The sequence below is a fragment of the Coloeus monedula genome (genome assembly GCF_965178545.1).
Source record: "Coloeus monedula genome assembly, chromosome: 31".
NCBI lineage: Eukaryota > Metazoa > Chordata > Aves > Passeriformes > Corvidae > Coloeus > Coloeus monedula.
Window position 1 is genome coordinate 1,216,173 of NC_138811.1, and position 27,886 is coordinate 1,244,058.

At 63.1% G+C, this 27,886-nt stretch overlaps 2 protein-coding genes across 9 annotated transcripts in view; one reads left to right on the forward strand and one right to left on the reverse strand.

Moving 5' to 3' along the window:
- Nucleotides 1–1,473: 1,473 nt before the first annotated feature.
- Nucleotides 1,474–12,213, forward strand: SYDE1 (synapse defective Rho GTPase homolog 1; the record flags this gene model as incomplete). Its single annotated transcript, XM_082299329.1, has 10 exons — nucleotides 1,474–1,590; nucleotides 2,449–2,679; nucleotides 3,061–3,573; nucleotides 5,375–6,058; nucleotides 7,105–7,319; nucleotides 8,345–8,471; nucleotides 9,237–9,388; nucleotides 10,253–10,523; nucleotides 11,213–11,509; nucleotides 12,071–12,213. The coding sequence occupies exons 1-10, from the start codon at nucleotides 1,503–1,505 to the stop codon at nucleotides 12,211–12,213; spliced, it is 2,721 nt and encodes a 906-aa protein (XP_082155455.1). The 5' UTR covers nucleotides 1,474–1,502.
- A 3,737-nt stretch (nucleotides 12,214–15,950) lies between these two features.
- The window catches only part of ILVBL (ilvB acetolactate synthase like), a 36,832-nt gene continuing 24,896 nt past the window's right edge, over nucleotides 15,951–27,886 (reverse strand). For 7 of the 8 annotated variants that reach the window (XM_082299390.1, XM_082299391.1, XM_082299392.1 and 4 more), the window contains 6 exons: nucleotides 26,499–26,613; nucleotides 21,231–21,400; nucleotides 20,320–20,390; nucleotides 19,807–19,878; nucleotides 18,286–18,391; nucleotides 15,951–17,193 (listed from right to left, as the gene is read on the reverse strand). In XM_082299390.1, coding sequence (XP_082155516.1) covers nucleotides 16,976–17,193; nucleotides 18,286–18,391; nucleotides 19,807–19,878; nucleotides 20,320–20,390; nucleotides 21,231–21,400; nucleotides 26,499–26,613 — 752 coding nt within the window. In that variant the 3' untranslated portion in view covers nucleotides 15,951–16,975. Of the gene's footprint in view, nucleotides 17,194–18,285; nucleotides 18,392–19,806; nucleotides 19,879–20,319; nucleotides 20,391–21,230; nucleotides 21,401–26,498; nucleotides 26,614–27,886 lie in introns of those variants that run through there. The other variant, XR_014227165.1, reaches the window with a different exon arrangement.

Genomic DNA, 27,886 nt, shown 5'->3' on the forward strand with positions numbered 1-27,886 from the left:
GACTGGGATCATCCCTGCGGGACCCGCCTGGCCTGGGTCTGCGAGGGACCCCTCTGACCCCAAAATCCCGGAAATTCACCCCAAAATCCTGGGAATTCACCCCAAAATCCCGGGAATTGCAGAAAAGAACAATAAATTCCTGTGTGTGCTGGGATTGAACTGGGATCATACTGGGATGATACTGGGAGGGACTGGGATCATCCCTGCGGGACCCGCCTGGCCTGGGTCTGCGAGGGATCCCCCTGACCCCAAAATCCCGGAAATTCACCCCAAAATCCTGGGAATTCATCCCAAAATCCCGGGAACTGCAGAAAAGAACAATAAATTCCTGTGTGTGCTGGGATTGGACTGGGATTGAACTGGGATCATACTGGGATGATACTGGGAGGGACTGGGATCATCCCTGCGGGACCCGCCTGGCCTGGGTCTGCGAGGGATCCCCCTGACCCCAAAATCCCGGAAATTCACCCCAAAATCCTGGGAATTCATTCCAAAATCCCGGGAACTGCAGAAAAGAACAATAAATTCCTGTGTGTGCTGGGATTGGACTGGGATTGAACTGGGATCATACTGGGATGATACTGGGAGGGACTGGGATCATCCCTGCGGGACCCGCCTGGCCTGGGTCTGCGAGGGACCTCCCTGACCCCAAAATCCCGGGAATTCACCCCAAAATCCTGGGAATTCACCCCAAAATCCCGGGAACTGGAGGAAGAAGGATCAATGAATTCCTGTGTGTGCTGGGATTGGAGTGGGATCATACTGGGATGATACTGGGAGGGACTGGGATCATCCCTGCGGGACCCGCCTGGCCTGGGTCTGCGAGAGACCTCCCTGACCCCAAAATCCCGGGAATTCACCCCAAAATCCCGGGAACCAGAGGAAAAGGATCAATGAATTCCTGTGTGTGCTGGGATTGGACTGGGATTGAACTGGGATCATACTGGGATCATACTGGGAGGGACTGGGTGGACACCCCTATTCCAGATGTGGATGCCCTCGATCCGGATGTGAAAATCCCCCCCCTTCCAGATGTTCCCCCCCCCCGTTCCCGCCCATTCCGGACTGAGGCTGGACCCAATCCAGATGTGAACTCCCCCATTCCAGATGTGGCTCTCCCGCTCCAGATGTGGCTCTCCCGCTCCAGATGTTTCTATCCCGATCCAGATGTGAATCCCCCCATTCCCGATGCCGCTCTCTCGCTCCAGATGTTCAGATGTTCCCCCCCCGCTCCCGCCCGTTCCGGACTGAGGCTGGACCCGATCCAGATGTGAATCCCCCCATTCCCGATGCCGCTCTCTCGCTCCAGATGTTCCCCCCCCGCTCCCGCCCGTTCCGGACTACAGCTCCCGGCAGCGCTGCCGGCGGCATCCCAGGAATTCGCGGCCCGGGATGGCGGCGCGGCCGCTGCGGGGCCCCGCGCTCTGAGGGTCCCGCTGGGGGCTCCTGGGGGGTCCCGGGGGGTTCCGGGGGGGTCCCGGGAGGGTCCCGGGGGGGCGGCGATGGCGGAGCCGCTGCTGCGCCGGACTTTGTCCCGCCTGAGGCGCCGCGAGCGCCCGAGAGCGAAGAGGGCGGAGGCCGAGGACGGAGGTACCGAACACCCCCCCAAAAATCCGGGAGGGACCCCCCGGGATGGGAAACAGCCCCTTCCCCCTAAAAGACACCCGGGAAACAGCCCCTCCCCCAAAAAGAGACCCCCCCGGGATGGGAAACAGCCCCCTCCCCCCAAAAAGAGACCCCTTCCCCAAAAAGAGACCCCCCCGGGATGGGAAACAGCCCCTTCCCCAAAAAAGAGACCCCACCGGGATGGGAAACAGCCCCCTCCCCCCAAAAAGAGACCCCTTCCCCAAAAAGAGACCCCACCGGGATGGGAAACAGCCCCTCCCCCAAAAAGAGACCCCCCCGGGATGGGAAACAGCCCCCTCCCCCCAAAAAGAGACCCCTTCCCCAAAAAGAGACCCCCCCGGGATGGGAAACAGCCCCCTCCCCCCAAAAAGAGACCACCCCCGGGATGGGAAACAGCCCCCTCCCCCCAAAAAGAGACTCCTTCCCCAAAAAGAGACCCCCCCGGGATGGGAAACAGCCCCTTCCCCCAAAAAGAGACCCCCCGGCTGAGAAACTCCCAGGAAGGGACCCCCGGGAATGGGAAACACCCCCCGAAAAAGGGACCCCCCTGGATGAAGGGACCCCCCCGAGGATGGGATCCCCCCTCCCCGAAAAAGAGACCCCCCCCCCCCGGGAATGGGAAACACCCCCTGAGAAAGGGACACCCCCGTCCCCAAAAAAGGGACCCCCCGGCTGAAGGGACCCCCCCCGGGAATGGGACCCCCTCCCAGAATAAAGGACCCCCCCCAGATGAAGGGACCCCCCCGAGAAAGGGACCCCCCCCGGGATGGGACCCCCTCGGAACCCCCCCGGTCACTTTTGGGGTCCTTTTTGGGGTTTCAGAAGCTCCGGGAATCGACCACCGGGAATCCCCCCGGGATCACAGCCAGGAGCCTCAAAATCGCCGTGGGGAGCCCCAAAATCGCTGCGGGGAGCCCCAAAATCGCCGTGGGGAGCCTCAAAATCGCCGTGGGGAGCCTCAAAATCGCCGTGAGGAGCCCCAAAATCGCTGCGGGGAGCCCCAAAATCGCCGTGAGGAGCCTCAAAATCTCTTCTTGGAGCCCCAAAAGCACCGTGAGGAGCCCCAAAGTCACCGAGAGGAGCCTCAAAATCTCTGCCTGGAGCACCAAAATCTCCACGAGGAGCCCCAAGAGCCCCAAAATCGCCATGAGGAGCCCCAAAATCGCTTCCTGGAGGCACAAAACCACCGCAGGGAGCCGCAAGAGCCCCAAAATCACCGCGGGGAGCCCCAAAATCGCCGCGGGGAGCCCCAAGAGCCGCAAAATGTCTGCGTGGAGCCCCAAAATCACCGCGGGGTGCCCCAAAATCACCGCGGGGAGCCCCAAAATCACCGCGGGGAGCCCCAAGAGCCGCAAAATGTCTGCGTGGAGCCCCAAAATCACCGCGGGGTGCCCCAAAATCACCGCGGGGAGCCCCAGAATCGCTGTGGGGAAGCCCAAAACGTCTGCGTGGAGCCCCAAAATCACCGCGGGGAGCCCCAAAACCGCCGCGGGGAGCCCCAAGAGCCGCAAAGCGTCTGCGTGGAGCCCCAAAATCTCTTCTTGGAGCCCCCAAATCGCTGCGGGGAAGCCCAAAACGTCTTCCCGGAGCCCCAAAATCACCGCGGGGAGCCCCAGAATCGCTGCGGGGAGCCCCAAAATCTCTTCTTGGAGCCCCAAAATCGCTGCGAGGAGCCCCAGAATCACCGCGGGGAGCCCCAAAACCGCCGCGGGGAGCCCCAAAAGCGCAGCGCGTACCTGCAGAGCCTGGAGCGCAGCAGCCGCCGCTGGGTGCTGGCCGCCGGCAAGGGGCCCGAGGCCAGCGGGGCCAGCGGGGCCAGCAGGGCCGGCGAGAGCGGCGCGGCCGAAGGGGACATTTGGTACAACCCCATCCCCGAGGATGAGGAGGACGCGGGGAGCCGCGGGGAGGGGACCCCGGAGCGGCCGGGGACGGCCGAGGGAGCCGGAGGCCGCGCGGAGGAGGAGGAGGAGGAGGAGGAGGAGGAGGAAGAGGAGGGAGCCGGGCGGGGACGGGCCAGCGGTGAGGGGCAGGGGGGGTGGGGGGACATTGTCCCGCTGTCACCTCCCCCTGGCACCCGCAGGCCCCCGACCTTGGCCACAGTGGCCACAGTGGCCCCAAAGTCCCCGGCCCCACCCCAGGGCATCCCCCAGACCCTGCAGCCCCCACCCTGCACGGCCCGCCCAGGACAGTGTCCACCAGTGTCCACCAGTGTCCCCCAGTGTCCACCAGTATCCCCCAGTGTCCACCAGTGTCCCCAGTGTCCCCAGTGTCCCCCAGTGTCCACCAGTGTCCCCAGTGTCCCCCCAGTGTCCCCCAGTGTCCCCAGTGTCCACCAGTGTCCCCAGTGTCCCCCAGTGTCCCCCAGTGTCCCCAGTGTCCACCAGTGTCCACCAGTGTCCCCAGTGTGTCCCCAGTGTCCCCCAGTGTCCCCCAGTGTCCCCCAGTGTCCCCAGTGTCCCCAGTGTCCACCAGTGTCCCCCAGTGTCCCCAGTGTCCACCAGTATCCCCCAGTGTCCCCAGTGTGTCCCCAGTGTCCCCCAGTGTCCCCCAGTGTCCCCAGTGTCCCCCAGTGTCCACCAGTGTCCACCAGTGTCCCCCAGTGTCCCCAGTGTCCCCCAGTATCCCCCAGTGTCCCCCAGTGTCCCCCAGTGTCCCCAGTGTCCCCCAGTGTCCCCCAGTGTCCACCAGTGTCCACCAGTGTCCCCCAGTGTCCCCAGTGTCCCCCAGTGTCCCCCAGTGTCCCCAGTGTCCACCAGTGTCCCCCAGTGTCCCCCAGTGTCCCCAGTGTCCACCAGTGTCCACCAGTGTCCCCAGTGTGTCCCCAGTGTCCCCCAGTGTCCACCAGTGTCCCCAGTGTCCCCAGTGTCCCCAGTGTCCACCAGTGTCCCCCAGTGTCCCCCAGTGTCCCCAGTGTGTCCCCAGTGTCCCCCAGTGTCCCCCAGTATCCCCAGTGTCCACCAGTGTCCCCAATATCCCCAGTGTCCCCCAATATCCCCAGTGTCCCCCAGTGTCCCCAGTATCCCCCAGTGTCCCCAGTGTCCACCAGTGTCCCCAATATCCCCAGTGTCCCCCAGTGTCCCCAGTGTGTCCCCAGTGTCCCCCAGTGTCCCCCAGTATCCCCCAGTGTCCCCAGTGTCCCCCAGTGTCCCCAGTGTCCCCCAGTGTCCACCAGTGTCCCCCAGTGTCCCCAGTGTCCTCAGTGTCCCCAGACCCCTCCCCATCATTCCCAGTTCCTCCACCCCAGCCCTCCCAGTACTCCCAGACGCTCCCCATCATTCCCAGTGCCCCCAGGACCCCCTTCCCAGTGCCCCCAGCCCCTTTCCCCATCATTCCCAGTGCCCCCTGAACCCCCTTCCCAGCCCTCCCAGTGCCCCCAGGCCCTCCCCATCATTCCCAGTTCCTCCTGAATCCCCTCACCAGCTCTCCCAGTACCCCCAGCCCCTTTCCCACTGCCCCCAGCCCCTCCCCATCATTCCCAGTGCCTCCTGAACCCCCTCCCAGTACCCCCTGAACACCCTCTCCAGCCCTCGCAGTACCCCCAAGACCCTTTCCCGTTGCCCCCAGACCCTCCCCATCATTCCCAGTGCCCCCAGCCCCTTCCTCATCATTCCCAGTGCCCCCAAGTTCTCCCCCCAGCCCTCCCAATACCCCCAGACCCCCTCCCCACCATTCCCGGTTCCCCCTGAACCCCATTCCCAGCTCCCCCAGCGCCCCCCGCCCCACTGACCCCTGTCCCCCCGCCCCACAGGGAGGCCGCCGGACCCCCCCTCTCCCCCCGGCCAGGGCCGCCCCCTCCCCAAATGCAAATCCCCGGGGCCCGTGCGGCGCCTCTCGCTGAGGATGAGGAAGCTCCCGGAGCTGCGGCGGAAGCTGAGCCTGAGGAGCCCCCGCGCCCGCGACCCCCACGGGGCTGGGGGCTGCCCCTCGCCCCCCGAATCCCGCCGGGAATCCCGCAACGTCATCAGCCGCTACCACCTGGACACCAGCGTGGCCTGGGCGCTGCCCCGCGCAGTGTCCGGCCGGGCCGGACATCGCAGCGACGGCGACTCCCCCGAGCTGCCGGCCAGGCCGGTCCCGGGGTCCCCGGTGGGGCTCGGGGGTCCCGGGCTGGATTTGGGGGCGTTCCGCCCTTACGGGGACCCCGCGGCCAGGGGCTCGGCCGTGCTGTCCGGGCTGGTCAGTGTCCAGCTGCGGGGGCTGCGGCCGGCGCGGCCGGAGCGGCTCTTCTGCGTGCTGCAGGTGGACGGGGCGAGCCGCGCTCGGACAGCGCTGCTGGCCGGAGGGGCCGAATTCCTGCGGCTTGACCATTGCTTCAACCTGGAGCTGGAGCGGGCGCGGCTGCTCACGGTGGCCGTGCTGTCCTGGGATGTCGCCGCTGGCCGGAACCGCCTCGTCGGCCACGGCACCGTGGGGCTGGCGCAGCTCTTCGAAGGTATGGGGTGGGGATTTTGGGGGGGTTTTAGGGGGATTGGGGGGCTCGGGGGGTTTGGGGGGCTCAGGGGGATTGGGGGGCTCGGGGGGTTTGGGGGGCTCGGGGGGTTGAGGGTTTTGGGAGGATGAGGGGGCTCGGGGGGATTGGGGGGCTCGGAGAATTGGGTGGATTGGGGGGCTCGGGGGGGCTCGGGGGGTTTGGGGGGCTCGGGGGGCTTGGGGGGCTCGGGGGGTTGAGGGTTTTGGGGGGCTCGGGGGGATTGGGGGGCTCGGAGAATTGGGGGGATTGGGGGGCTCGGGGGGGCTCGGGGGGTTTGGGGGGCTCGGGGGGTTGAGGGTTTTGGGGGGCTCGGGGGGGCTCGGGGGGATTGGGGGTTCGGGGGGTTGGGGGGGCTCGGAGAATTGGGGGGTTTGGGGGGCTCGAGGGGGCTCAGGGGGATTGGGGAGCTCGGGGGGATTGGGGGGCTCGAGGGGGCTCAGCTGACCCCCACCCTTGGGTGTCTCGGTGTGACCCCATGGGTGTCCTGCTGTCCCTGTGACCCCATGGGTGTCCTTCTGTCCCTGTGACCCCCGCGGTGCCTCGCTGACCCCGTGGGTGTCCTGGTGTCCTGCTGACCCTGGGGATGTCCTTGTGACCCCATGGGTGTCCTGGTGTCCCTGTGACCCCATGGGTGTCCTGCTGTCCCCACGGGTGTCCTGCTGTCCCCATGGGTGTCCTGGTGTCCCTGTGACCCCATGGGTGTCCTGCTGTCCCCATGGGTGTCCTGCTGTCCCTGTGACCCCATGGATGTCCTGCTGTCCCCATGGGTGTCCTGCTGTCCCTGTGACCCCATGGGTGTCCTGCTGTCCCCATGGGTGTCCTGCTGTCCCTGTGACCCCATGGGTGTCCTGCTGACCCCATGGGTGTCCTGCTGTCCTGCTGACCCCATGGGTGTCCTGCTGTCCCCACGGGTGTCCTGCTGTCCCCATGGGTGTCCTGCTGTCCTTGTGACCCCATGGGTATCCTGCTGACCCCGTGGGTGTCCTGCTGTCCCTGTGTCCCTGCAGGTGGCCGGACACAGGCGCTGGCCCTGCAGCTGCACCCGCGGGGTGTCCTTTACTCCAAGCTGACCCTGGTGCAGCTCCAGGCCGCTCCGGCCCCGCGGCCGCCACGCGTGTTTGGGGCGGATTTGGGGCAGTTGGTGGCGCGGGAGGGGGACCCCAGCCAGGTCCCGCTGCTCGTCCAGAAGTGCCTGGCCGAGATCGAGCGCCGCGGCCTCAAGGTGACCGGGGAGTGACCAGGAGTGACCGGGGGGTGACCGGGGGTGACCGGGGCCAGGGGGTCACCAGGGGGTGACTGGGGAGTGACCAGAACCTGGGGGCTCAAGGTGACCACAGAGGGACCAGGGGGTGACCAGGGAGTGACTGGAGCCAGGGGGTCACCAGGGGGTGACTGGGGAGTGACCAGAACCAGGGGCCTCAAGGTGACCACAGAGGGACCACGGGGGACCAGAGGGTGACCAGGACCCAGGGGCTCAAGGTGACCGGGGAGTGACCAGAAGGTGACCAGGGGTGACGAGGGGTGACCGGGGGTGACTGGGAGGTGACTGGGAGGTGACTGGGACCAGGGGGTGACCAGGGGGGACTGGAGTGACCAAAACCTGGGGGCTCAAGGTGACCACAGAGGGACCACGGGGGACCCGGCAGTGACCAGGGAGTGACCGGGGGTGACCAGGGGGTGACCAGGGAGTGACCAGGGGGTGACCAGGGCGTGACCAGGGGGTGACCAGGGGCAGGGAGGTGAAGGTGAGTGGACCATAGGGTGACCCAGAGCCAGGGGGTGACCAGGGGGTGACCAGGGGGTGACTGGGAGGGTGACCCGGGGCTTGGGGGCTGACCAGCAGGTGACCTGGCTGGGGGGGTGACCGGGGCCGGGGAGTGACCAAGGAGCCAGAGGGTGGCCAGTGGTGACCCCACAGGTGGTGGGGCTGTACTGGCCAGGAGGTGACCGGTGGCCAGGGAGTGACCGGGACATAGGGAGTGACCAGGGCCAGGGGATGACCTGTAGTGACCAGTGGCTGGAGAATGACCAGTGGCCAGAGAGTGACCAGCAGTGACCCTGCAGGTGGTGGGGCTGTACTGGCCAAGAGGTGACTGGTGGCCAGGGAGTGACCGGTGGCCAGGGAGTGACTGGAACCCAGGGAGTGATTGGGACTGGGGGTGACGGGGACTGGGGGATGACCGGTGGTGGTGACCAGTGGCCGGAGAGTGACCGGTGGCCGGAGAGTGACCAGCAGTGACCCCGCAGGTGGTGGGGCTGTACCGGCTCTGCGGCTCGGCCGCTGCCAAGAAGGAGCTGAGGGACGCCTTCGAGAGGGACAGCGCGGGGGTGGCACTGTCCGAGCGCCTCTGCCCGGACATCAACGTGGTCACCGGTGAGGGGGGACACCCGGGGGACACCCCCGGGGTGGGAATTTGGGGGGAATTTGGGCTCTCAGGGGGAGGATTTAGGAGTGAAAAGGGGATCCCAGTACCTAAAATGGGATTCCAGCCCCAGAACTGGGATCTCAGCCCCACAAAAAGGGGATCCCAACCCCAAAATGGGATCCCAGCCCTAAAATGGGATCCCAGTCCCAAAATGGGATCCCAGCCCCAAAACGGGATCCCAGCCCAAAAATGGGATCCCAGCCCTAAAATGGGATCCCAGCCCCAAAACTGGGATCTCAGCCCCACAAAAAGGGGATCCTGGCCCCAAAATAGGATCCCAGCCCTAAAATGGGATCCCAGCCCCAAAACAGGATCCCAGCCCAAAAATGGGATCCCAGCCCTAAAATGGGATCCCAGCCCCAAAACTGGGATCTCAGCCCCACAAAAAGGGGATCCTGGCCCCAAAATAGGATCCCAGCCCTAAAATGGGATCCCAGCCCCAAAATAGGATCCCAGCCCTAAAATGGGATTCTGGCCCCAAAAATGGGATCCCAGCCCCAAAACTGGGATCTCAGCCCCACAAAAAGGGGATCCCAGCCCAAAAATGGGATCCCAGCCCCACAAAAATGGGATCCCAGCCCCAAAATGGGATCCCAACCCCAAAATGGGATCCCGGCCCCACAAAAAGGGGATCCCGGTCCCAAAAAGGGATCCTGGCCCCAAAATGGGATTCCCAGCCCCTAAAGGATCCCCCCCGATCCCGTTTTTCCCAGGGATCCTGAAGGATTTCCTGCGGGAGCTGCCGTCCCCGCTGGTGCCGCCCCGGCTGCAGCGCTCGGTGCTCGAGGCCATGGCCCGGAGACCCCCCCGGGACCCCCCCGGGGACCCCACGGCCCTGCTGGAGTGCCTGAGACCCCCGGAGAGGGTGGGAAAACGGGAATGGGGTGGGAATGGGGGGTGGGAATAGGGATATGGGGAGTGGGAATGGGATTGGGAGTGCCTGAGACCCCCGGAGAGGGTGGGAAAATGGGAATGGGGGTGGGAATGGGAGGAATGGGGTGGGAATGGGGGGTGGGAATGGGATTGGGAGTGCCTGAGACCCCCGGAGAGGGTGGGAAAACGGGAATGGGGTGGGAATGGGGAATGGGGGTGGGAATATGGGAATGGGGATATGGGAATGGGGGAATGGGAATGGAATGTCTGAGACCCCCGGAGAGGGTGGGAAAATGGGAATGAGGGGTGGGAATGGGGAATGGGGGTGGGGATATGGGAATGGGGGGTGGGAATGGAATGTCTGAGACCCCCGGAGAGGGTGGGAAAACAGGAATGGGGTGGGAATGGGATTGGGAGTGCCTGAGACCCCCGGAAAGGGTGGGAAAATGGGAATGGGGGTGGGAATGGGAGGAATGGGGTAGGAATGGGGGTGGGAATGGGATTGGGAGTGCCTGAGACCCCCGGAGAGGGTGGGAAAATGGGAATGGGAATGGGAAAATGGGTGGGACTCGGGAATGGGGGAAATGGGGTGGGAATGGGAAAAGGGGGGGGCAGGGATGGGAAATGGGGCGGGAATGGGGGTGGGAATGGGGAGGAATTGGGGTGAGAGTGGGGGGGAGCGGGGTGGGAACAGCAGCGGGGAAAAGGGGGCTGGAAATGGCGGAAATGGGGAACAGGGCTGGGAGAAAGGAGCGGGAAGGGCGGGTGGGAAGAGGTGACCTCAGGTGACCCCGGGTGACTTCAGGTGACCCCCAGGTGACCTCAGGTGACCCCCGGGCTGTCCCCGTGTCCCCAGGCCACGCTGCGGCGGCTGCTGTCGCACCTGAGCCTGGTGGCGGCGCTGCAGCGCTGGAACCGCATGGGGCCGCAGAACCTGGCCGTGTGCTTCGGGCCCGTGCTGCTGCCCCCGCACACCTGCCAGGGCCACCAGCGGGGCGAGCGGGGCCACCAGCAGGGCCACCAGCAGGGCCACCAGCAGGGCCACCCCTCCGGAGAGGACGCGGCCGGAGCCGTGGATTTCAAGAGGCACCTGGAGGTGCTGCACTACCTGCTGAGGGTGTGGCCAGGTGAGGGGGGCACAGCTGGGGGGCAGGGGACAGGTGACAAGGGGACACACCTGGGGAGGTGACAAGAAGGGGACACAGCTGGGGAGGTGACAGGGGACACCTGGGTGGGTGACAAGAAGGGGACACACCTGGGGAGGTGACAGGGGACACACCTGGGGAGGTGACAGGGGACACCTGGGTGGGTGACAAGAAGGGGACACAGCTGGGGAGGGGCAGGGGACACCTGGGTGGGTGACAGGGGACACCTGGGGAGGTGACAAGAAGGGGACACACCTGGGGAGGTGACAGGGGACACACCTGGGTGGGTGAAGGGACACAGCTGGGGGGGTGACAGGGGACACCTGGGGGGTGACAAGAAGGGGACACACCTGGGGGGTGACAAGAAGGGGACACACCTGGGGAGGGGCAGGGGACACACCTGGGGAGGTGACAGGGGACACCTGGGTGGGTGACAAGAAGGGGACACAGCTGGGGAGGGGCAGGGGACACCTGGGGAGGTGACAGGGGACACCTGGGTGGGTGACAAGAAGGGGACACACCTGGGGGGTGACAGGGGACACACCTGGGGAGGGCCAGGGGACACCTGGACAGGTGGGGGGGTGTGGGGTGGACACACCTGGCCAGGTGACCGGGACCACCACCCCCTCCCCCCTCCAACACTGACCCTCTGTCCCCTTCTGGCCCCGCAGCCCCCCCGGTCCCTGCGTGGGCCGAGTCCCCCCGGGGTCGCCCCCAGGCGCTGGCCCTGAGTGACCCCCCGGTGGTGGCCCCGAGTGACCCCCCGGTGGTGGCCCCGAGTGACTCCCCGGTGGTGGCCCCGAGTGACCCCCCGGTGGTGGCCCGGAGTGACCCCCCGGTGGTGGCCCGGAGTGACCCCCCGGTGGTGGCGCGGTCGCGACCGAGGGGTCCCGAGAGCCCCCCCAGCAACCGCTACGCGGGGGATTGGAGCGTGTGCGACCCCCGGGGCCCGCCCGGGGACAGCGACGGCGACAGCGCGGGGACAGCGCCCCAAAACCCGCCCCAAAGCCCGCCCCAAGAGCGGTTCTGGTCCCAACCCCAAAACCCGCCCCAAAACGCGCTCCAGACCCCGCCCCAAAGCCCACCCAGAACCCGGACCCCGCCCCAAAACCTGGCCCGGACCCCGCCCCAAAACCTGCTCCAGACCCCGCCCCAAAGCCCACCCCGACCCCCAGTCCAGACCCAACCCCAAATCCCGCCCCAAATCGAGCTCCAGACCCCGCCCCAAAGCCCGCCCCAAAGCCCACCCAGAACCCGGACCCTGCCCCAAAATCTGGCCCGGACCCCTCCCCAAAACGTGCTCCAGACCCCGCCCCAAAGCCCGTCCCAAAGCCCACCCCAAAGCCCACCCAGAAGCCGGACCCCACCCCAAAACGTGCTCCAGAGCCCGTCCCAAAGCCCACCCCGGCCCCCGGTGCAGACCCAACCCCAAATCCCGCCCCAAATCGAGCTCCAGACCCCGCCCCAAAGCCCGCCCAGGACCCAACCCCAAAGCCCGTCCCAAAGCCCGCCCCGGACCCCTTCGGTAGCGGATTTGGGGCTGGGGGCGGATTTGGGGCCGGGGGGAGGTCCCCAGGTGCCGTCGGGGCCCCGTCTGACCCTGAAGGATTTCGATGCCCTGATCCGGGAGCTGGAGCGGGAGCTGGGGACGCGGCCGGACGTGGGGCTGTGACACCGAGGGGACATTGGGGACACCCAGGGGACACCCAGGGGACACCCAGGGGACACGGCCGGACATGGGGCTGTGACACCGAGGGGACATCGAGGACACCGAGGGGACATCGAGGGGACATCGAGGACACGGCTCAACATCGGCCCGTGACACTCGGGACACCGCGGGGCTGGCACCGCCACCGGCGACGTCGACAGCGCTGTCGCCGACCCCGGTGACACGGTGACAACGGCGGGCTGGTGACACCGGGGCTGGCACTGGCACTGGCACTGTCCCCAGTGACCGACACGGTGACAACGCCGGTGCCAGTGATGGACTCAGCGGTGGCACTGCCATCCCCCGGTGTCACCAACCCCGTCCCCAGTCCCGTGGTCACCGCTCCTGTCACCACCACCCCCCCCCCCCCAATGTCCCCAAATCCCCCTCAGTGTCCCCAAACCACCGTGCTGCCCAAAGTGTCCCCAAGGGGGGTGGCAGTGCCCGAAATGTCCCCAAAGTGTCCCCAGAGTGTCCCTAAGGGGGGTGGCAGTGCCCATCGTGTCCCCAAAGTGTCCCCAGAGTGCCCCCAGGAGAGGTGGCAGTGCCCAAAGTGTCCCCAAAATGTCCCCTGAGTGTCCCTAAGGGGGGTGGCAGTGCCCGAAGTGTCCCCAGAGTGTCCCCAAAGTGCCCCCAAGGAGGGTGGCAGTGCCCAAAGTGTCCCCAAAGTGCCCCCAAGGAGGGTGGCAGTGCCCGAAGTGTCACCTGGGTTTGGGGACTGTCCCCAAAGTGTCCCCAAAGAGGGGTGGCAATGCCCGAAATGTCCCCAAAGTGTCCCAAGGGGGGTTGGCAGTGCCTGCCCCAAGTGTCCCCGGAGTGTCCCCAAGGGGGGTGGCAGTGCCCAAAGTGTCCCCAAAGTGTCCCCAGAGTGTCCCCAGCGTGCCCGAAGTGTCCCCTGCCACCCCTTGGGGCCACTCTGGTGGCACCTGGGGACATTGGGGACACTTTGGGACATCGGGGCCCCCTGCCCAGAGCCCGGAATTGTCGGAGCCTCCAAATAAAGATTTTTATTTCTATTTTTATTTTTTAGGTTTTTTCCAGTTTTTTTTTTTTGGGGGGGGGAGGAGGGGATTTCGATTCCTCCCCCCTTGAAATTCCCGGGATTTGGGAGTTCGGGATGGGCCCTGGGGGAGAGGGAAACTGAGGCAGGGAAAGGCCGCTGGAATCCAGGGAAAAAGCCCCAAAATTCCCGAATTTAATTCCCAAATTTGGGGTCCCAGGGAAAGGGAAACTGAGGCAGGGAAAGCCCCCAAGATCCAGAGAAAAAAACCCCAAATTCCCGAATTTGGGGTCCCAAGGAAAGGGAAACTGAGGCAGGGACACGCCCAACCCCCCCAAAATGCAGGGAAAAAAACCCCAAAATTCCCAAATTTAATTCCCAATTTTGGGGTCCCAGGAAACTGATGCAGGGAAAGCCCAAAAATCCCGGGAAAACGCCCCAAAATTCCCCAAATTTTGGGGTCCTGGGAGAGGGAAACTGAGGCAGGGAAACCGGGAAAAAACCCCCAAAATTCCCAAATTTAATTCCCAAATTTTGGGGTCCTGGGAGAGGGAAACTGAGGCACGGAAACCGGGAAAAAAAACCCCAAAATTCCCGAATTTAATTCCCAAATTTTGGGATCCTAAGAAAAAGGAAACTGAGGCAGGGAAAGCCCCAAAAATCCCGGGAAAAAACCCCAAAATTCCCAAATTTAATTCCAAAAATTTGGGGTCCTGGAAAAGGGAAACTGAGGCAGGGAAACCGGGAAAAAAACCGCCAAAATTCCCAAATTTAATTCTCAAATTTTGGGGTCCTGGGAAAGGGAAACCGCCCAAAAATCCCGAGGAAAAAACCCCAAAATTCCCAAATTTAATTCCCAGATTAGGGGACCTGGGAAAAGGGAAACTGAGGCAGGGACACCCCCAAGATCCAGGGGAAAAAAACCCCAAATTCCCCAATTTAACACCCAAATTTGGGATCCCAAGGAAACCCAGGATCCAGGGGAAAAAAACTGCCCCAAAATTCCCCAAATTTGGGGTCCCAAGGAAAAGGAAACTGAGGCAGGGAAAGCCCCAAAAATCCCGGGAAAAAAAACCCCCAAAATTCCCAAAATTTAATTCCCAAAATTTGGGGTCCTGGGAAAGGGAAACTGAGGCAGGGAAACCGGGAAAAAAACCCAAAAATTCCCAAATTTAATTCCCAAAATTTGGGGTCCTGGGAAAGGGAAACCGCCCAAAAATCCCGAGGAAAAAACCCCAAAATTCCCAAATTTAATTCCCAGATTAGGGGACCTGGGAAAAGGGAAACTGAGGCAGGGACACCCCCAAGATCCAGGGGAAAAAACCCCCAAATTCCCCAATTTAACACCCAAATTTGGGATCCCAAGGAAACCCAGGATCCAGGGGAAAAAAACTGCCCCAAAATTCCCCAAATTTGGGTTCCCAAGGAAAAGGAAACTGAGGCAGGAAAAGCCCCAAGATCCAGGGAAAAAACCCCCAAATTTCCCGAATTTAATTCCCAAATTTGGGGTCCTGCGAGAGGGAAACTGAGGCAGGGAAAGCCCCAAAAATCCCGAGAAAAAAACCCCAAAATTCCCAAATTTAATTCCCAAATTTTGGAGTCCCAAGAAAAAGGAAACTGAGGCAGGGAAAGCCCCAAAAATCCCGGGAAAACGCCCCAAAATTCCCAAATTTTGGGGTCCTGGGAGAGGGAAACTGAGGGAGGGAAACCGGGAAAAAAACCCCAAAATTCCCGAATTTAATTCCCAAATTTGGGGTCCCAAGGAAAGGGAAACTGAGGCAGGGAAAGCCCCAAAAATCCCGAGAAAAAACCCCCAAAATTCCCAAATTTAATTCCCAAATTTTGGGGTCCTGGGAGAGGGAAACTGAGGGAGGGAAACCGGGAAAAAACCGCCAAAATTCCCAAATTTAATTCTCAAATTTTGGGGTCCTGGGAAAGGGAAACCGCCCAAAAATCCCGAGGAAAAAACCCCAAAATTCCCAAATTTAATTCCCAGATTAGGGGACCTGGGAAAAGGGAAACTGAGGCAGGGACACCCCCAAGATCCAGGGAAAAAAAACCAAAATTCCCCAATTTAACACCCAAATTTGGGATCCCAAGGAAACCCAGGATCCAGGGGAAAAAAACTGCCCCAAAATTCCCCAAATTTGGGGTCCCAAGGAAAAGGAAACTGAGGCAGGAAAAGCCCCAAGATCCAGGGAAAAAAACCCCCAAATTCCCAAATTTAATTCCCAAATTTTGGAGTCCCAAGAAAAAGGAAACTGAGGCAGGGAAAGCCCCAAAAATCCCGGGAAAACGCCCCAAAATTCCCCAAATTTTGGGGTCCTGGGAGAGGGAAACTGAGGGAGGGAAACCGGGAAAAAACCGCCAAAATTCCCAAATTTAATTCCCAAATTTTGGGGTCCTGGGAGAGGGAAACTGAGGGAGGGAAACCGGGAAAAAACCGCCAAAATCCCCAAATTTAATTCTCAAATTTTGGGGTCCTGGGAAAGGGAAACCGCCCAAAAATCCCGAGGAAAAAACCCCAAAATTCCCAAATTTAATTCCCAAATTTTGGGGTCCTGGGAGAGGGAAACTGAGGCAGGGGCACCCCCAACCCCCCCAAAATCCAGGGAAAAACCCCCAAAATTCCCCAAATTTGGGGTCCCGGGGGAGGGAAGTCCCCGCTGCCCCTCCCCCCATCGATGTCACCGGACGCCACTTGGGGACATCAGAGCTCTTTATTCCCACGGGGGTGGCAGCGCCCAAAGTGTCCCCAAAGTGTCCCCAAAGTGTCCCCAAAGTGTCCCCAAGGGGGGTGGCAGCACCCAAAGGGTCCCCAGAGTGTCCCCAAGGGGGGTGGCAGTGCCCAGAGTGTCCCCAAAGTGTCCCCAAGGGGGGGTGGCAGTGCCCAAAATGTCCCCAAAGTGTCCCCAAAGTGTCCGCAAGGGGGGTGGCAGTGCCCAAAGGGTCCCCAAAGTGTCCCCAAGAGAGGTGGCAGTGCCCAAAGTGTCCCCAAGAGAGGTGGCAGCACCCAAAGTGTCCCCAAAGTGTCCCCAAGGGGGGTGGCAGTGCCCAAAGTGTCCCCAAAGTGTCCCCAAGAGAGGTGGCAGTGCCCAGAATGTCCCCAAAGTGTCCCCAAGGAGGGTGGCAGCGCCCAGAGTGTCCCCTGGGGTTGGGGACAGTGCCCCAAGTGTCCCCTGGAGGGGTGACAGTCCCCAAAATGTCCCCTGCCACCCCTTGGGGCCACTCTGGTGCCACTCTGGTGCCACCTTGGTGACCGCTGGTGACCCTTGGTGCCACCTTGGTGACCCTTGGTGCCGCTCTGGTGACCCCTGGGGACCCTTGGTGCCACTGGTGCCGCTCTGGTGACCCTTGGTGACACCTGGTGACCCTTGGGAATGCTCTGGTACCACTCTGGTGACCCTTGGTGCCACTTGATGCCACTTTGGTACCACTCTGGTGACCCTTGGTGACCCTTGGTGCCGCTCTGGCGACCCTTGGTGCCACTTGATGCCACTCTGGTGCCACTTGGGGACCCTTGGTGCCACTCTGGTGATCCCTGGGGACCCTTGGTGCCACTCTGGTGACCCCTGGGGACCCTTGGTGCCACTTGGTGCCACTCTGGTGACCCTTGGTGCCACTCTGGTGACCCTTGGTGACCCTTGGTGCCACTTGGTGCCACTCTGGTGACCCTTGGTGCCACTCTGGTGACCCTTGGCGACCCTTGGGGACCCTCGGGGACGCTCACACGGACACGGAGCCCTCGCGGAAGTCGCTCTGGCCCAGGAGGGCGTTGATGAGGACGGGGTGGCCTCGGTGGCACTCGGCCTGTGCCGCCCTCAGCACGGCCACCACCCTGTCCCCTGCGCTGTCCCCTGCGCTGTCCTCGGTGTCCTCGGTGTCCCCGGCGCTGTCCAGGACGAAGCCTCGGCCCCCCAGTGCCACCGCCACCGCGTGGTAATCTGGGGACAGAGGTGGCACCGTCACCGCCCTGGGGGTGGCACTGTCACTGTCACTGCCAGGGGTGGCATTGTCACTGCTGGGGGTGGCATTGTCACTGCCACTGCCCTGGGGGTGGCATTGTCACTGCTGGGGTGGCATTGTCACTGTCACTGCCAGGGGTGGCATTGTCACTGTCACTGCCAGGGGTGGCATTGTCACTGCTGGGGTGGCACTGTCACTGTCACTGCTGGGGGTGGCATTGTCACTGTCACTGCCGGGGGTGGCACTGTCACTGCTGGGGTGGCATTGTCACTGTCACTGCCAGGGGTGGCATTGTCACTGTCACTGCCCTGGGGGTGGCATTGTCACCAGGGAGGGACAGAGGTGGCACTGTCACTGCTGGGGGTGGCACTGTCACCGCCCTGGGGGTGGCATTGTCACTGTCACTGCCAGGGGTGGCATTGTCACTGCTGGGGGTGGCACTGTCACTGTCACTGCCCTGGGGGTGGCATTGTCACCAGGGAGGGACAGAGGTGGCACTGTCATTGCTGGGGGTGGCACTGTCACCGCCCTGGAGGTGGCATTGTCACTGTCACTGCTGGGGGTGGCATTGTCACTGCTGGGGTGGCACTGTCACTGTCACTGCCAGGGGTGGCATTGTCACTGCCGGGGGTGGCATTGTCACTGCTGGGGGTGGCACTGTCACTGTCACTGCCAGGGGTGGCATTGTCACTGCTGGGGGTGGCATTGTCACCAGGGAGGGACAGAGGTGGCACTGTCACTGCTGGGGTGGCATTGTCACCAGGGAGGGACAGAGGTGGCACCGTCACCGCCCCGGGGGTGGCACTGTCACTGCTCCAGGGGTGGCATTGTCACCGCGGGGGTGACAGGGGGTGGCACTGTCACTGCTGGGGGTGGCATTGTCACCAGGGAGGGACAGAGGTGGCACTGTCACTGCTGGGGTGACACGGGGACACCGGGGGTGGCCTGAGCTGGTGTCCCCCTGCTGTGCCCTCAGTATTCCCCCGCTGTCCCCAGTGTCCCCTCCCTGGTCACTCAGTGGTCAGTTGGTCACTCAGTGGTCACTCAGTGGTCACTCAGTGGTCACTCACCGCTGTAGGCCAGCCCGCAGCCCACGGCGCTGCCCAGCAGGGGGAGCTGCTCGCGGCTGATCTGGGTCCAGCCCGCGTCGTTCCCGACCAGGGCGATCACCGGCACCTGGGGACAGCGAGGGGACAGCGGTGACACAGAGGGGACACACCGGGGACACAGAGGGGACACAGTGGGGACAGAGGGGACAGCGGTGACACAGAGGGGACACACCGGGGACACAGAGGGGACACACCGGGGACACGGAGGGGACACGGAGGGGACACAGTGGGGACAGAGGTGACACAGAGGGGACAGCGAGGGGACAGCGGTGACACAGAGGGGACACACCGGGGACACAGAGGGGACACACTGGGGACACGGAGGGGACACGGAGGGGACAGAGGGGACACAGTGGGGACACACTGGGGACACAGAGGGGACACGGAGGGGACACAGTGGGGACAGAGGTGACACAGAGGGGACACACTGGGGACACGGAGGGGACAGAGGGGACAGAGGGGACAGCAGGGGACAGAGGGGACACGGAGGGGACAGAGGGGACACAGAGGGGACACACTGGGGACACGGAGGGGACAGAGGGGACACGGAGGGGACAGAGGGGACAGAGGTAACACAGAGGGGACACACCGGGGACACGGAGGGGACAGAGGGGACAGAGGGGACAGCAGGGGACAGAGGGGACACGGAGGGGACAGAGGGGACAGAGGGGACACAGAGGGGACACACTGGGGACACAGAGGGGACAGAGGGGACAGAGGGGACAGCAGGGGACAGAGGGGACACAGAGGGGACACACTGGGGACACGGAGGGGACAGAGGGGACAGAGGGGACAGCAGGGGACAGAGGGGACACAGAGGGGACACGGAGGGGACACAGTGGGGACACAGTGGGGACACGGAGGGGACACGGAGGGGACACAGTGGGGACAGAGGGGACAGAGGTGACACAGAGGGGACACACTGGGGACACAGAGGGGACACGGAGGGGACACAGTGGGGACAGAGGTGACACAGAGGGGACACACTGGGGACACAGAAGGGACAGAGGGGACAGAGGTGACACAGAGGGGACACAGAGGGGACACAGTGGGGACACACTGGGGACACGGGGGGACACGGAGGGGACACAGTGGGGACAGCGGTGACACAGAGGGGACAGAGGTGACACAGAGAGGACACACCGGGGACACAGAGGGGACAGCGGTGACACAGAGGGGACAGAGGAGACGAAGCGGGGACAGAGGTGACACAGCTGAAGACAGGTGACACCCCCAGGACAGCGGGGACAGAGGTGACACAGCGGGGACAGAGGACAGGTGACACCCCCAGGGCTCCACCCAGGGACAGGGAGGGGACAGGGGACAGGTGACACCCCCAGGACAGGGAGGGGACAGGGGCCAGGTGACACCCCGGGGACAGGGAGGGGACAGGGGCCAGGTGACACCCCGGGGACAGGGATAGGGACAGGTGACACCCTGGGGACAGGGAGGGGACAGGGGCCGGGTGACAGCGACAGCGACCTTGTGGCGCACGAAGGTGTCGAACTCCATCAGGCTGAAGCCCAGGGAGCCGTCCCCGTACAGGACCCACACCTGGGGACCGTCCCCAAATGTCACCGTTGTCCCCAGCGGGTGGCCCTGGGCACCCTCTGAACCACCCCCCCACCCCCCGTGTCCCCCAGTGCCACCACCCCGCCCCAGTGCCACCCCTCCGTGTCCCCTCCGTGTCCCCCAGTGCCACCACCCCGCCCCAGTGCCACCCCTCCGTGTCCCTCACACCCTCCTTGTCCCCCCCAGTGCCACCACCCTCCGTGTCCCCGTGTCCCCGCAGTGCCACCCCATGTCCCCAGTGCCACCACCCCCCGTGTCCCCCTCCCCCCCACACTCCCTGGTGTCCTTCCCACCCCACATCCCCCCAATGTCCCCTCTGTCCCCGATGTCCCCGATGTCCCCGTGTCCCCACATCCCCCCAATGTCCCCTCTGTCCCCTCTGTCCCCAATGTCCCCCCCATCCCCCGCTGTCCCCGCTGTCACCTCCGCCTCGGGCCGGCACAGTTTGGCCCCGAGCGCGAATCCTCCGCCCACGCCCAGGGTGCCGAAGGGACCTGCGGGGACAGCGCGGGGACAGCGCGGGGACATCAGCGGCCACTGCACCGGCCGGGGCCGGCCGAGTCCCGGAGCTGTCCCCGCGTGTCCCCACAGGGTTTGACCGTGTCCCGGAGCTGTCCCCGCGTGTCCCCGCAGGGTTTGACCGTGTCCGGGAGCTGTCCCTGCGCGTCCCGGAGCTGTCCCCGCGCTGTCCCTGCGTGTCCCGGAGCTGTCCCCGAGCTGTCCCCGCGTGTCCCCGAGCTGTCCCTCCGTGTCCCGGAGCTGTCCCCGCGTGTCCCCCCGCAGGGTTTGACCGTGTCCCCGAGCTGTCCCCGCGTGTCCCCTCAAGGTTTGACCGTGTCGGGGAGCTGTCCCCGCGCTGTCCCTGCGTGTCCCGGAGCTGTCCCCGCGTGTCCCCACAGGGTTTGATCGTGTGCCCGAGCTGTCCCCGCGTGTCCCGGAGCTGTCCCCGAGCTGTCCCCACAAGGTTTGATCGTGTCCCCGAGCTGTCCCTGTGTGTCCCGGAGCTGTCCCCGCGTGTACCCACAGGGTTTGACCGAGTCCCGGAGCTGTCCCCGCGCGTCCCGGAGCTGTCCCAGAGCTGTCCCCACAAGGTTTGATCGTGTCCCCGAGCTGTCCCTGTGTGTCCCGGAGCTGTCCCAGAGCTGTCCCCGCATGTCCCCGAGCTGTCCCCGCGTGTCCCCTCAAGGTTTGATCGTGTCCCGGAGCTGTCCCCGCGTGTCCCCGAGCTGTCCCCGCGTGTCCCCACGCAGTCTGGCCGTGTCCCTGCAGGGTCTGGCCGTGTCCCTGTGGGGTCTGGCCATGTCCCCACACTGTCCCCCCGGGGGTGGCCATACCGGGGTCCAGCCAGGCCAGCGGCCGGCGGGGCCGGACGATGTAGGCGGCCGTGCCCACGAAGTCGCCTCCGTCGGCCACCAAGAGGCTGTGGGGTGGCAACACCTGGTCCACGGCCTGCAGCAGCGCCAGCGGGTTCAGGTGACACGGAGGGGACACCGCGGCCTTGTCCCTGCAGGAAAAGGGCAATGAGGAGGGCTCTGACCCCAAAACCCCCAATGAGGAGGGGTCTGACCCCAAAACCCCCAATGAGGAGGGGTCTGACCCCAAAACCCCCAATGAGGAGGGGTCTGACCCCAAAAGCCCCAATGAGGGGGGGATCAGACCCCAAAACCCCCAATGAGGAGGGGGTCTGACCCCAAAACCCCCAATGAGGAGGGGGTCTGACCCCAAAAGCCCCAATGAGGGGGGGATCAGACCCCAAAACCTCCAATGAGGGGGGGATCAGACCCCAAAACCCCCAATGAGGAGGGGTCTGACCCCAAAACCCCCAATGAGGGGGGGGCCTGACCCCAAAACCCCCAATGAGGAGGGGCCTGACCCCAAAAGCCCCAATGAGGGGGGGATCAGACCCCAAAACCCCCAATGAGGGGGGGATCAGACTCCAAAACCCCCAATGAGGGGGGGTCTGACCCCAAAACCCCCAATGAGGAGGGGCCTGACCCCAAAAGCCCCAATGAGGGGGGGATCAGACTCCAAAACCCCCAATGAGGGGGGGTCTGACCCCAAAACCCCCAATGAGGAGGGGCCTGACCCCAAAAGCCCCAATGAGGGGGGGATCTGACCCCAAAAGCCCCAATGAGGGGGGATCTGACCCCAAAAGCCCCAATGAGGGGGGGATCAGACCCCAAAACCCCCAATGAGGGGGGGATCAGACCCCAAAACCCCCAATGAGGAGGGGTCAGACCCCAAAACCCCCAATGAGGGGGGGGCCTGACCCCAAAACCCCCAATGAGGAGGGGCCTGACCCCAAAAGCCCCAATGAGGGGGGGATCAGACCCCAAAACCCCCAATGAGGGGGGGATCAGACTCCAAAACCCCCAATGAGGGGGGGTCTGACCCCAAAACCCCCAATGAGGAGGGGCCTGACCCCAAAAGCCCCAATGAGGGGGGGATCAGACTCCAAAACCCCCAATGAGGGGGGGTCTGACCCCAAAACCCCCAATGAGGAGGGGCCTGACCCCAAAAGCCCCAATGAGGGGGGGATCTGACCCCAAAAGCCCCAATGAGGGGGGATCTGACCCCAAAAGCCCCAATGAGGGGGGGATCAGACCCCAAAACCCCCAATGAGGAGGGGTCAGACCCCAAAACCCCCAATGAGGAGGGGGTCAGACCCCAAAACCCCCAATGAGGAGGGGGTCAGACCCCAAAACCCCCAATGAGGAGGGGGTCAGACCCCAAAACCCCCAATGAGGGGGGGATCAGACACCAAAACCTCCAGTGAGGGGGGGTCTGACCCCAAAACCCCAATGAGGGGGGATCTGACCCCAAAACCCCCAATGAGGAGGGGTCTGACCCCAAAACCCCCAATGAGGGGGGGATAAGACCCCAAAACCCCCAATGAGGGGGGGATCAGACCCCAAAACCCCCAATGAGGAGGGGTTTGACCCCAAAACCCCCAATGAGGGGGGATCTGACCCCAAAACCCCCAATGAGGAGGGGATCAGACCCCAAAACCCCCAATGAGGAGGGGGCAGACCCCAAAACCCCCAATGAGGGGGGGATCAGACCCCAAAACCTCCAATGAGGGGGGGATCAGACCCCAAAACCTCCAATGAGGGGGGATCTGACCTCAAAACCCCCAATGAGGGGGGATCTGACCCCAAAACCCCCAATGAGGAGGGGATCAGACCCCAAAACCCCCAATGAGGGGGGGATCAGACCCCAAAACCCCCAATGAGGAGGGGATCTGACCCCAAAACCCCCAATGAGGGGGGGATCAGACCCGAAAACCTCCAATGAGGGGGGATCTGACCCCAAAACCCCCAATGAGGGGGGGATCAGACCCCAAAACCCCCAATGAGGAGGGGTCTGACCCCAAACCCCCAATGAGGAGGGTTCTGACCCCAAAACCTCCAATGAGGGGGGGGTCTGACCCCAAAACCCCCAATGAGGGGAGGGTCAGACCCCAAAACCTCCAATGAGGGGGGATCTGACCCCAAAAGCCCCAATGAGGGGGGATCTGACCCCAAAAGCCCCAATGAGGGGGGGATCAGACCCCAAAACCCCCAGTGAGGAGGGGTCTGACCCCAAAACCCCAATGAGGGGGGGGTCAGACCCCAAAACCCCCAATGATGGGGGGGGTCTGACCCCAAAACCCCCAATGAGGAGGGGTCAGACCCCAAAACCCCCAATGATGGGGGGGGTCTGACCCCAAAACCCCCAATGAGGAGGGGTCAGACCCCAAAACCCCCAATGAGGAGGGGTCTGACCCCAAAACCCCCAATGAGGGGGGGATCAGACCCCAAAACCCCCAATGAGGGGGGGATCAGACCCCAAAACCCCCAGTGAGGAGGGGTCTGACCCCAAAACCCCAATGAGGGGGGGGTCAGACCCCAAAACCCCCAATGAGGGGCGGGGTCTCACCCCAAAACCCCCAATGAGGGGGGGATCAGACCCCAAAACCCCCAATGAGGAGGGGTCAGACCCCAAAACCCCCAATGAGGGGGGGGGTCTGACCCCAAAACCCCCAATGAGGGGGGGATCAGACCCCAAAACCCCCAATGAGGGGGGGTCTGACCCCAAAACCCCCAATGAGGAGGGGGTCAGACCCCAAAACCCCCAATGAGGGGGGGATCAGACCCCAAAACCCCCAATGAGGAGGGGTCTGACCCCAAAAGCCCCAATGAGGAGGGGATCAGACCCCAAAACCCCCAATGAGGGGGGGATCAGACCCCAAAACCCCCAGTGAGGAGGGGGTCAGACCCCAAAACCCCCAATGAGGGGGGGATCAGACCCCAAAACCCCCAATGAGGAGGGATCAGACCCCAAAACCCCCAATGAGGAGGGGATCAGACCCCAAAACCCCCAATGAGGAGGGGTCAGACCCCAAAACCTCCAATGAGGGGGGGATCAGACCCCAAAACCCCCAATGAGGAGGGGTCTGACCCCAAAACCCCCAATGAGGGGGGGATAAGACCCCAAAACCCCCAATGAGGGGGGGGTCTGACCCCAAAACCCCCAATGAGGAGGGGTTTGACCCCAAAACCCCCAATGAGGAGGGGTTTGACCCCAAAACCCCCAATGAGGGGGGATCTGACCCCAAAACCCCCAATGAGGGGGGGATCAGACCCCAAAACCTCCAATGAGGGGGGATCTGACCCCAAAACCCCCAATGAGGGGGGGATCAGACCCCAAAACCCCCAATGAGGAGGGGATCAGACCCCAAAACCCCCAATGAGGAGGGGTCTGACCCCAAAACCCCCAATGAGGAGGGGATCAGACCCCAAAACCCCCAATGAGGAGGGCTCTGACCCCAAAACCCCAATGAGGGGGGGATCAGACCCCAAAACCCCCAGTGAGGAGGGGTCTGACCCCAAAACCCCAATGAGGGGGGGATCAGACCCCAAAACCCCCAATGAGGAGGGGGTCAGACCCCAAAACCCCCAATGTGGAGGGGTCAGACCCCAAAACCCCCAATGAGGGGGGGATCAGACCCCAAAACCCCCAATGAGGAGGGGATCAGACCCCAAAACCCCCAATGAGGAGGGCTCTGACCCCAAAACCCCAATGAGGGGGGGATCAGACCCCAAAACCCCCAATGAGGGGGGATCTGACCCCAAAACCTCCAATGAGGGGGGGGTCTGACCCCAAAACCCCCAATGAGGGGGGGATCAGACCCCAAAACCCCCAATGAGGGGGGGATCAGACCCCAAAACCCCCAATGATGGGGGGGGTCTGACCCCAAAACCCCCAATGAGGAGGGGTCAGACCCCAAAACCCCCAATGATGGGGGGGGTCTGACCCCAAAACCCCCAATGAGGGGGGGATCAGACCCCAAAACCCCCAATGAGGGGGGGTCTGACCCCAAAACCCTTAATGAGGAGGGGGTCAGACCCCAAAACCCCCAATGAGGAGGGGTCAGACCCCAAAACCCCCAATGAGGGGGGGGGTCTGACCCCAAAACCCCCAATGAGGGGGGGATCAGACCCCAAAACCCCCAATGAGGAGGGCTCTGACCCCAAAACCCCAATGAGGAGGGATCAGACCCCAAAACCCCCAATGAGGAGGGGTCAGACCCCAAAACCCCCAATGAGGGGGGGATCAGACCCCAAAACCCCCAATGAGGAGGGGTCTGACCCCAAAAGCCCCAATGAGGGGGGGATCAGACCCCAAAACCCCCAATGAGGGGGGGATCAGACCCCAAAACCCCCAGTGAGGAGGGGTCTGACCCCAAAACCCCAATGAGGGGGGGGTCTGACCCCAAAACCCCCAATGAGGGGCGGGGTCTGACCCCAAAACCCCCAATGAGGGGGGGATCAGACCCCAAAACCCCCAGTGAGGAGGGGTCTGACCCCAAAACCCCCAATGAGGGGGGGATCAGACCCCAAAACCTCCAATGAGGGGGGGTCAGACCCCAAAACCCCCAATGAGGGGGGGATCTGACCCCAAAACCCCCAATGAGGAGGGCTCTGACCCCAAAACCCCCAATGAGGGGGGGTCTGACCCCAAAACCCCAATGAGGGGGGGATCAGACCCCAAAACCTCCAATGAGGGGGGATCTGACCCCAAAACCCCCAATGAGGAGGGGATCAGACCCCAAAACCCCCAATGAGGGGGGGATCAGACCCCAAAACCCCCAATGAGGGGGGGGTCTGACCCCAAAACCCCCAATGAGGAGGGGTTTGACCCCAAAACCCCCAATGAGGGGGGGATCAGACCCCAAAACCTCCAATGAGGAGGGGATCAGACCCCAAAACCCCCAGTGAGGGGGGGATCAGACCCCAAAACCCCCAATGAGGGGGGGATCAGACCCCAAAACCCCCAATGAGGGGGGGATCAGACCCCAAAACCCCCAATGATGGGGGGGGTCTGACCCCAAAACCCCCAATGAGGAGGGGTTTGACCCCAAAACCCCCAATGAGGGGGGGATCAGACCCCAAAACCTCCAATGAGGGGAGGGTCAGACCCCAAAACCTCCAATGAGGGGGGATCTGACCCCAAAACCCCCAATGAGGGGGGGGTCTGACCCCAAAACCCCATTTCCTTGTCCCCCACCCCCGTCCCTGTCACCATCCTGGTCCCAGCTGTCCCCATCCCTGTCCCCTCACCGGTTCCGCTGCTCCTTGTCCCTCTCGGCCTCTCGGAGCCGCTCCAGCCACTCCCGGGGGCAGGAGAAGTCCTGGAGGCTCCGGGCCAGCGCCACCATGAAGGACGCGGGGTCACCTGCGGGACCCCAGAGTGTCACCAGGGACTGGCCCAGCTGGGGACGGCCCCAAATCGGCCCCATTTGGCCCCAAAACCAGCTCTGTTGGGAGCCCCAAACTGGCTCCATTTGGCCCCAAAACTGGCTTGGTTGGGGCACCAAAACTGTTCTGTTGGGGCCCCAAACTGGCTCAGTTTGGCCCCAAAACCAGCTCCGTTTGGGCCCTAAACTGGCTCAGTTTGACCCCAAAACCAGCTTGGCTTGACCCCAAATGTGCCTCAGCTGGGGCCCCAATCTGGCTTGGTTTGACCCTAAAAGTGGCTCAGTCGAGGTCCCCAACTGGCTCAGTTTGACCCCAAAAGCGGCTCCATCCAGATCCCAAAACAGCCCCGTTTGGCCCCAAAAGCAGCTTGGTTGAGGCCCCAAACTGGCTCGGTTTGACCCCAAAACCAGCTCAGTTGGGAACCCCAAACCAGCTCAGTTCGGCCCCAAAAATGGCTCGGTTTGACCCCAAACCAGCTCAGTTCGATCCCAAAAATGGTGCACTTGAGATTTCAAACTGGTTCTCTTTGATCCCAAAACCAGCTCGGTTTGACCCCAAATGTGTCTCATTTGGGGCCCCAACCTGGCTCAGTCTGGCCCCAAAACCAGCTCGGTTGAGGCCCCAAATTGGCTCCCTTTGACCCCAAAACCAGCTCAATTTGACCCCAACCCCAGTTCAGTCAAAGCCCCAAACTGGTTCAGTTTGACTCCAAAACCAGCTCAGTCAAGGACCCAAAATCTCTTGGTTTGGCCCCAAAAGGGGCTCGGTTGGGACCCCCAAAACCAACTCAGCCATGACCCCAAACTGGCTCGGTTTGACCCCAAAACCAGCTCAGTTGGGGGCCCAAAACCGCCTCAGTTTGACCCCAAAACCGCCTCATTCTGACCCAAAACCGCCTCTTTTTGACCCCAAAACCACCTCATTATGACCCAAAACCGCCTCATTCTGACCCAAAACCACCTCATTCTGACCCAAAACCACCTCATTTTGACCCCAAAGCCCCAATTTGTGTCCCCAAAGTCCCGATTTGTGGCCCCAAAATCCCGATTTGTGGCCCCACTGTCCCCGGCTTCCAGAAGACGTCGGAATTGCGCAGCAGCTGCGTCCGGTTGCGGTTTGACCCAAAACTGCCTCAATTTCACCCCAAAACCGCCTCTTTTTGACCCAAAACTGCCTCATTCTGACCCAAAACTGCCTCATTTGTGACCCCAAAGTCCCGATTTGTGGCCCCACTCTCCCCTGACCTTGCA